Source organism: Astatotilapia calliptera, chromosome 5 (genome assembly GCF_964374335.1).
Source record: "Astatotilapia calliptera chromosome 5, fAstCal68.1, whole genome shotgun sequence".
Lineage (NCBI taxonomy): Eukaryota > Metazoa > Chordata > Actinopteri > Cichliformes > Cichlidae > Astatotilapia > Astatotilapia calliptera.
Genome location: NC_137426.1, coordinates 10,771,205 through 10,781,212, shown reverse-complemented (window position 1 = coordinate 10,781,212; position 10,008 = coordinate 10,771,205). Strand labels below are relative to the sequence as shown.

The 10,008-nt window shown below is 40.9% G+C and overlaps 1 protein-coding gene across 2 annotated transcripts in view; it reads right to left on the bottom strand.

The window, feature by feature from the left end:
* st3gal8 (ST3 beta-galactoside alpha-2,3-sialyltransferase 8) overlaps positions 1-10,008 on the bottom strand; it is a 30,762-nt gene that overhangs the window by 4,634 nt on the left and 16,120 nt on the right. The window contains exons 2-8 of one of the 2 annotated variants that reach the window (XM_026167198.2): positions 8,015-8,354; positions 7,763-7,910; positions 7,548-7,686; positions 4,525-4,718; positions 4,239-4,418; positions 1,532-1,577; positions 798-917 (exon numbers count right to left, since the gene is read on the bottom strand). In XM_026167198.2, the coding sequence (XP_026022983.1) occupies positions 798-917; positions 1,532-1,577; positions 4,239-4,418; positions 4,525-4,718; positions 7,548-7,686; positions 7,763-7,910; positions 8,015-8,165 (978 nt within the window). In that variant the 5' untranslated portion in view covers positions 8,166-8,354. The remainder of the gene's footprint in view (positions 1-797; positions 918-1,531; positions 1,578-4,238; positions 4,419-4,524; positions 4,719-7,547; positions 7,687-7,762; positions 7,911-8,014; positions 8,355-10,008) is intronic. The other variant, XM_026167200.2, reaches the window with a different exon arrangement.

Sequence of the window (10,008 nt, the reverse complement as noted above, 5' to 3'; positions counted from 1 at the left end):
GGAAGCTATTTCATCAACCATGCATGACACACTGCTGACAGGTCATACTGATACTAAATACATCCCGCTTTTATACGCTTCATTTCATGTGTGACTTCTACCCTCACATATTAATTTTTGTGTGAATGCTGTAAGGCCCGGGTTCGAATCCCGCTTATGGCAACATTATATTCAGGTAACAGTTCAACTTTTTTAACTCTTTTCAACACAAACTTCAGCTTCTTCACCCATTTTCAGCAGAATTTTCAGCTTCTTCACCTCTTTTCACAACAAACTTCTGCTTCTTCACCTTTTTTCAGCACAATTCAGCTTCTTCTGCACAGTACACATTTTTTCTCTCATCACATCTTTGTTTGGGACCGGAACTGGTTTGGCTCAGTGGGATGAGCAGCCGCCGTGAGACCTGGTAGCAAAGGTTCGAATCCTACCTGTGGCGGTTGCCGCACATCTTCTCCCGTTTGCGTGCACTCTGCTTTCTTGACATTCTTCAGTCCCTTTCAAATACAACTGTCTTCAGCAGTTCAGCTTCTACACCTCTTTTCAGCAGATAATTCTGCTTCTTCAGCTGTTTTTTAGCAGATTCCACTACACGGCATTCAAACTGCATTTTCGCAGGAAATGCAACTTTTTCTAGTCTTGGTTGTATTGCCATGACTTGCTAGTCTGGACATGCTACAATATTGTTTGGACTAGTCTGTTTTTGGTTAGTAACACCATATTTTGTGAATATACAAAAAAAAAAAAGAAAGAACAAATGTGGTTTTTCTCTCTACACCCAGTCTTTACTTTCCTCTTACCTGGTCACAGACATGCAGAGCAAAGACGATGGCCAGCATGCCGGTGGACGGGTAGCGACCATGATGCTCGTTCCAACGTTCATGAACATACTTAAAGAACACTGGATTCACCACAACAACCTACACACACACACACACACACACACACACACACACACACACACACACACACACACACACACACACACACACACACACACACACACACACACACACACACACACACACACACACACACACAGTTTGTTTAAAATGGATGTGTTTTACACAAGAGTAGGCTTGCATTGCCCACAGTTCCAAAATAAGCCCCGTGTACTTACAAAAAGACTCTTGTTGCAACCCCTGAGTTTATCAGGGTAGATATGACAGAAAATAAGGAAATGTATAACAGGTCATGTTTGAACATCAAATGTAGTGGGGCATCTGTGTCCAGATCAGACCAGAAGTGTGGATTTCATCATGTGTGGTTTCTGGTATAGACACTTCCTTCACTCTCACTTGTCTTAAAAAATAAAAATACTACAAAGATTTATTTGCTCATCTTTGTTCCCTTATTCTTTAGCAAATGCAATTTTTAAAATCTTGTAAATACTGGTAGATAAAACTAAGAACTAAAAATAGGAGCAGCAGCAGCAAAAAAAAAAAAAAAAAAAAAAAAAGGGTGAAGCTGAAAGTGAAAATAGCAACAGAAAGCGCTGTAGAGAAAACTGAGATCAGTCGAGATCATAATTTACCTTGTCTTTATCAGCGTGCACTCTTGCTTTCACCCTCATGTAGGTCCTGAAAAAAAGACACACACAAACACTTACATACAGGTCATATATGTTTACAGTGTGCCACGTTTCTTTTTATCTTTTTGCATTCATGTATATTAGTGTATAAACATATGCAACTCTTACTTTTCTCTCTCTCTCTTATATATAAGAGATATATATCCCGGGATCCCTCATAGAGGGTCTTTGTCCCTGGGGGGGGGTTAAAAAAAAAGGGGGGGGGGGGGCGTTCGTTTTAGAGTAGCCTTATCACTTTAGGCGCTATGTCGGCTGCGTTTTGTTTACAGCACTTTATAGATGCCCCATCTATTGAGCTTTTAAATAGCTGTCACAAAAACGATTTGCTGCAAATTGGATCACTTTCAGATGCAGGTCTCAAAAAATCTCCGTAAGATGTGATTTGAAAGCTTTAGTAGTGGACAAGTTGGTGGAAGCTGGTGTGATTCAAGCGCCTGTTTTGCCTGTGGTCTCTGGTGTGCCAAGCCAAGCTGCCGTAGTTGAGGAGGGCCATAAGAATGGTTCTTGTGGGGATGGCGAGGGGGATGAGCGGGGAAAAACGCCACGCACGCTTCCTCGCTATGATCCATTCTCCTCTGGGAGTTCAGATGGCAGAGAAGGAGCTCGGCTGAAGGTGCGGCTGGCACGTCTCAAATTGGAGGCTGAGGAGAAGGCTCAGAACAGGCGGCCTCAGCTAGAGCTTGAAATAAGAAGGCTGGAGATAGAGGCAGACAAGGCCATTAGGCTGCGAAAGCTTGAGCTGGAGTCTCAGCCTCAAGCCTCATCTGTCTCTGCTGAAAATTCCGGCTCCACCTCCTCGTCCGCTTCTGCTTTTGATATCAGCAAGTGCATTTCTTTAGTGCCCACTTTTAGAGAAACTGAGGTTGATACATACTTTGCAGCATTTGAGAGTATCGCTGGCGCATTGCAGTGGCCTAGTGATATTTGGCCTCTTTTGTTGCAGTGCAAACTGTCCGGCAAAGCCCAAGACGTGGTGGCTGCGCTTTCTTTAAAGGACAGTTTAGACTACGCGTGTGTTAAAACAGCTGTTTTGCAGGCATATGAGTTAGTCCCTGAAGCCTATAGGCAGAGGTTTCGCCAAAGAAAATGCCGACCCAAACTTATGTGGAGTTTTCTAGAGAAAAGGGGATTCTCTTTGATAAGTGGTGCGTTGCTTCAAAAGTAGGTGACTATGACGCTCTGCGTGAGTTACTATTGTTGGAGGAGTTTAAGAAATATTTTCCTGAGCGTATTGTGCTATATTTAAATGTACAGAAAGCGACTTCTCTCGCATCTGCTGCTCCTTGCTGATGAGTTTGTGCTCACTCATAAAGCCTCGTTTACTGGCAGTGAGAAGCCACGGGTTAGCGCTGTGCAACAGCCCCACACGGCTAAAGTGTCTGGGTCCAGGGAAAACCGCGAATGTTTTTACTGTCATAAAACTGGACATGTGATTGCTGACTGTTTAGCCTTAAAACACAAAACATCAAATGCTCAGCAACCCAAAGGGGTGGGTTTTGTGAAAGCTGAGGCCTGTAATGAGGTCCCGGACCCCTGTTTTGAACCATTCATTTTTGATGGCTCAGTATCGCTAACCGACAATCCCTCCGATTTAAAACCTGTGCGTGTTTTAGGGACACTGGAGGTTCTCAGACTGTCATCCTCTCGAGTGTTTTACCTTTTTCTGCTGAAAGTGAATGTGGTTTTAATTCTGTTCTACGGGGGACTTGTTGATTTGACTAGACTGTGCAGACTGTCCCTCCTGCCTTTGCACCTTCGTTTTGAGTAGCTGCCGGTGAGATGTTTAGGTGATTAGTGTTCTACTATTGCTATTAGCGTTATTTGAATATATGAGTTGTTTGTTATGTTTGTTTACATCACCCCATTGCGTAGTGAGTTGTTTGACTAACGGTTTTCAGTTGTGGTAACAAACCTTCTGTTTTTCTTTTTATCTAACCCTCTGGGCTCATATTTATATATAGCCAAACAGCCCCCTAGTTCTTGTTCTCTTGAAATTCTTTGTAGTCTATCACTCTTTTAACTCTCTCTCCCCATCAACCCTCTGCTTACTCTGCTCCACCACCACAACCATCTAGACCAGCGGTCTCCAACCCCCGGGCCGGTACCGGACTGTGAGTTGTTTGGTACCGGGCCACGAGAGTTGAGGCTCAGGTTTGAAATTGATGGTTTTCAGGGTTTTTATTGTTAACTCTGTTTCCCTGGGTATTTTTCCCATGTTGTAGTTGTGTGTCTTATTTTGAAAGAAATATTTATGCGTTACCATAGCAACCAGAGAGCATTAAGGGGCAGAGAGGAGGATGTTACTCTCAATGTTGTTGGCGCATTTCAGAAGGACGCTGCTAATAAAGTTACACAATTACACAGTGAATTTGCATTTATTATTATATTTACCAAATGCCACCGTTTTTTCTTGGTCATTTTATTTTGTTGTATATATCAGCGACACCTTAAAATACTGACATTAAATCCGTGGCGCAAAAAAAAGTTGGGGACTGCTGGTCTAGACTCCAGGAGTTTAATTTTAGATTTTTTTTTAAATAAACTTTTCCCTCTTACATCAAATAATATCTCCTGTCTGATATGTTTTTTGATGTCTTTTTGATGGATGCATGAGATAATGAGCATACTTGTTTTTTTATATATATCGTACATTTTGACTGTTCCGGTGGACAGCGCACTGGTCAGCCACTCCAGGTCTCTCAGTTTGAATGGCAGCAGGATGAGGCTGGTACCATTACTGATGTCCACTGCACTCTCTGGGTACAGGAAGTGATGCGTCGTCCGACGACCGACGTCTTCCTCAAACCCTTTAGTCACCGCCTTGTTCATCCTGAAGAAAAAAAAACATAAGGAGGGTGAGGGCTGTGTGCGCGCGATTGTGTGTGTGTGTGTGTGTGTGTGTGTGTGTGTGTGTGTGTGCATGTGTGTGCATGTACCGGAACACGAAGCCATGAGAATCAATGAGTGCACCGTGTCCAGAATGCCGTAAGTTGCCAGAGTTGCCAACCACTGCACAACTACGGCAACGTGAGGGCACGGGCTCCAAGTCTATAGAGGGTGGGGATATGACCTGGAACATCTTTGAGATCACTTCCTCCAAGGACTGATCGTTACCGGCCCGTTGAAGACTCTGTGGAAGAGCAGACAAACATTTTTTTTTTCTGTTTAACACACTTATACTCAAGTAAAACATTTGCATAATGAGTCACGTTAAAAATTCTTAAACTTCCAGTGTCAAAAGGCTTGTTATTGGTGCTTATCTCTGTCTTTCATGACAGTAAAATAATTTTTAGTTAAATAATTTCTTAATTTAAAAAAAAGAAGCAGGCAAAAGAGTACTGACACCCCTACCCCCACCCGCACACACACACAATCGCGCGCGCGCACACGCACACACACACACACACACACACAATCGCGCACACGCACACACACACACAATCTCGCGCGCACGCACACACACACACACACACACACACACACACACACACACACACTTTACTGCCTTCTGTGGCCCAGACTAATTATGTTAGCAGCATTACTGGCCTCCTCTTTTTAATCTACTAATGGTTTCTGCAGCAGGAGTTCACCTCTCTAAATGCAGGAAAAAGACTCAGACATTTGTCTTCTCATGCAAACTGCAGCCAGTCTCCACAAGGACAAATTCAGGCTTCTGAAAATACAAAACTTCATAACTGTTCTTGACTATTTACTGCAACATCATCCAGTATGTTACAAAATATCTGTTGGTCTTTCAATTTAAGACAATGCCCAGAGATTAAGCTTATTTGCTGTTGAGTCATTTCCCCTTTGAAGTAGGGCTGCTCGATTATGGCAAAAATGATAATCACGATTATTTTCACTGAAATTGAGATCACGATTATTTGACGATACTTATATTATTTTTTTTACATGTTGTAGTGCCATTTGTGGGAGCATTTCAAGTTGCTATACATCAATACAACTGTTATAGCCCATATTTTAATGATATGTATGTATTAAGTCCATAGTAACTACATTAATTGCAAAAAAGTGCAATAAACTACAAAAAAATTGGAAATCGTTTTTGTTTTTTATACATATATTTCTACTTGGAGAATTTAAGAGGTTTATCCCTCAAAACTTTAAATACAAAAAAAGTTGCAAAAAATAGTTTACAACAACAGGAAATTTATTTTGAGTGTCTTCATAGTTTTATTTTGGAGATACAGCAATTTTTATATACTGCAGGAAAAACAAAAAAACAATCCTATGATGCAAATTTGCAAAGAAAACAGCATGTGCATCAAAATAAAATATTTCCAGCAGTGCAATTCGAGTTCTAAGCATCCCAGAAACTATTCAGAAAAGTCAAACATGACTTATAAAAACACCAGTATAGGCTTTTAAGGCCTACAAGTAAAAAACTACATTTTCCGCGAAAATGACGTCACTTCCGGTTTCGGGCAGGAAATGCGATAGTTCTCGTTGACGTCTTTTTCAATGTGGGAAGTGTTACGAACAGCTGATCGGATCGGCAAAGCGTGTTTCTGGAATATTATGTTTTTTATGCAATTTTTGCAAAGCTTTATGTGGAAGGAAACTGTGACCTAGGACAAGCTGATGGCATAAGATGTAAGTACAACTCCTCTGGTTTCATATGGAAAAAAATTTATTGCGCTAGCTTATGCGGTTCAGGTTCTACAGGAATTTAAAAATAGTTACACAAAACAGAGCATGCTGCTCTGACCGGCTTTAAAGGATTAACAATAACAATGTATTGAATAATGACTTTAAAAAATAATATAAAATAGTGTGCAAATATTGATAAAAGTGCAAATGTTTGCAATATAAGAAATAAATGAAAAATGTAAACATCTATGTTTAGTGAACTTTGCAGTGTTGCTCTGTGGTGCAGCTACTACACTGTAGCAAAGTTTACACACTGTGTCTACTTGATCCACGTCTGACTCCGCAAACCCATAATGTTTCCACACCACTGAAGTTTTTTTTTTTTTACCTCTCTTTTCAACCAACGGCAGTCACTCTCCTCTCCAAATAACTTCTGCTTAGCTTTCCGAGCTTCCCTCAGGTCCTCTTAATCGCGTGTTCGAAATGCAGAGCAGTGCGCTCGATTTGCCACACGGAGCAGCGCGAGAGTAAAGCATGAGGGAGGGGCTAATAATCGGCTCAGTCATTTTTAATGATCGTTGAAAGCCCAGATCGTAATCGTGATTAAAATTCAATTAATTGAGCAGCCCTACTTTGAAGGCTGCAATGATTTCCTGTGAATCTTCTTTGTCCATAAACTAAAGCAAAGGAAATAAAGGGAAAACCTGTAAATGACTTGGTAATTATTTACTTACTTGCAATAAAAGCCATTTACTGTAAAAAAAACAAAAAAATCGCCTTGTTTATTTATTTATGTAGTTTAAAAAAAAAAAGCTTTACAAAAGTTGAATTAACAAATGATGCATTACTTTGAAGACAATACAGTGGCTTAAGTAGACATTACTAATACTGCTGTACTATTTTAATAAAAAAACATTGATAATTCACGGTAAGTTTATAATTTGGACATTACATTACCATTTGCAAAAAACTCTTGTTTTATTCACTATTCACAGAAAGTGTTTTGGATTTAGAGTTTAAGTAAACAAAGCAGTCACTGCCACTGGAGTTAGTGACCCTGCTGGCCATTAAAAAGCCACAGTTCTGCTTTTCACATTTCCTGGTTAAAAAGGAACAATCATTCAAAAGAAAGGAAACTTAAAGGGAAAGGAGCTTAAACAGCTTGTTTCAGACCGACCTTCAGACCTTTGGGGGCTACACTAAGGTGGAGTATTGGATAAATAAGGATCATTTTTTAAAAGTGAATCTTGCAAAACTATCTAGTCCAAGAATAAAAATGTAGAGTTGTAAATAATGACAATATGTCCCCTTTAATAAAATCTGAACTATCACTACATTTTGTCCTTACCAGCCACCATTGAAGTGCATCAGAGTCAAAATTATTGCCGGTCTCTTTGATGATGGGCTGCTGTTTAGCGTCGTAGCGCTGGCTGAACCATTTCGACCCATTGTTGTCTGAAATACAGGCATCAGAGCAGCCACACAGCCTGTAAGAGTACAAAACACAGGTGTAAGACCAGGGTATTAGTGGATATGCAGGGTTACAAGTGTTACATGTCATACTTAGCGTTTTTCATAAGCTGCTCCTGAATCACCATCTCTTCCTCCTCCTCGTCAATTTCTTCCTCAACCATCTCTTCCTCGGTGGGAATTTGTTCAGGTTTCAGGTAAGGAGGTGCCTGACCTGAAATTGGGCCTGTGAATTCAGCTGCTGGAAACAGAAAAAAGTTCAGGCCGTGTGGATCAATACTTAAAAAACAACAACAACAACAACAAAAAACAAACAAACATTCATTTCTCACACCCGCTCTTCACCTGTCATCCTGCCACTGGACGTGCTGTGGCCTCTGGGCGGAGCTGCAGGCTGCAACAGGAAATACCTCCTCTGAATGCTCTGGCTGGCAATCATGAGGAAGAGGATGGCAGCGATCACCAAGGCAACACAAGCCTTCCTCCTAACAATCATTGCTGCACTATCGGTGTTCAGCAGGAAGGGCGTGTTCTTGAGCTGTCAATTGACCAGCTATGTCAGCATAGTGGGAATGTGTCACCTGCTGTCATCTGGACTTCTTCCTTTGTTCTGTCACGACACCACTCAGCTTTTCCTCCATTAAGGCTGAGACCGGTGTTGCTTTCTGATTGGTAGATACAAGATCTATTGTTGGAGACACAGTGAATATTGCATCATTAATAATAAACTAAATATGTGAAACATGTATTTTCTTTTTTGCATTCTTTGCATTGCAACTCAGCAGTGTTTAAATACCTTAAAAACCACTGCAGAACTGATTAAAGATTACATAAAAATCTGATACTGACAAATCAGCCACTGGCAATCACACTCTCTGGGGCCCAGTATCAATCTATATTCAGATCATTTGAAAAACCTTAAGCAAACAAATCGCAGTGCATTTCTGTTTATTCATAAAAAGCCAAATATAGATTAAAAAAAATATCATAAAACCAGGGGAATATCTGGAAACTGATCATCTGTGACATATTATAAAATTATTATTAGTTCATTCAAACCTTGGAAAAAAAGAAAGCATTCTGCTGCTCTCCCTCACTCTGATAACAGAGTCATGCTAATTCTTGTTTTGCTCTGCTGCCATGGTGAACTCGGCGTAAGCAGCACTTAAAACAAATTTTCCACCTGCCTCACCTTGCAATTCACTAAGGTGAAAGCTGCTGCCAAGAGGGAGTACCCTCTAGCGTTACAGCCCAAAAGAGCTGAGTACATCACCGATAGGAGAAGTTCCTCCCAGACCCCCCCAAAATGTAGTTTTGATGTCATCACTGATGCTGATAAAGGGGAAGGCGCAGCGCCACTCTCTTAAAAAAATACAGAAAGATTTTTACCGAATGGAGTCATCCTCTTACTCCCACTCACCTCCACACCGCCCCTCTCCCCCTGAAGGAATGTATCCGTGCACACAGAACTCAGCCTGTGAATCCCAATCAGATCTGGATTCAGTACAGCTTCTCCTGTTTCAGCTCTCAATGTAAATCTCCCTCTCACTGTGTGTGTGTGTCTCTATGCACGAACACACTCAGTCTGACCTGTCAGCTAACCTGTGTCAGTGTGTGATTCTTCACTACTATTTATGTAAATCGGCTATCACACAGTTTTCTACACAGTATCCGTTTGATCTGGTTTAACACACATGTGCACTTTACAATCTTTGCTTCCATTTTTCTCATTTGATTTGTAAATTTTTTCCAACTGACATTCGTCAGTCCAATAAATGATGATAGGCGGTATATTGTCTCAGGTACTTTTTGATGGGCGAAGCAATGTAATCATGCACGGACTGACTTGCTTGTTTAGAATCTACAAGTTTTTTGGAGGGAATGTTTTACATTCTTTAGTTGTTTGTTTTAGAACAGCCTTTTTCCCGCAGCACGCCATGTTATAAATACCCACGAAGAAAACAGCGGCCGTTACAACCTATTTCTAAAAATGTACAATTTCATGCATCGGTTAAAACACTGGACTCCAGGTACATGACGCCCAGCTGAAAACACTTCACGCCAGTCGAGCTGCCCGAGATTCACAGAATTTACAGAAAATGTTAAATTTTTGTGATTTATATCGTTGTCAGGACAATAAATGTCTTATATCGGGATATGAGATTTTGGTCATAGCGCCCTATATCCATATGATATATTCTGTATTTATACAGTGGCTTACAAAAGTAGTCGGCCCCCTTGAACTTTCCCACATTTTGTCACATTACAGCAACAAACATGAATCAATTTTATTGCAATTCCACGTGAAAGACCAATGTTGGATAACACCTCCCACCCAC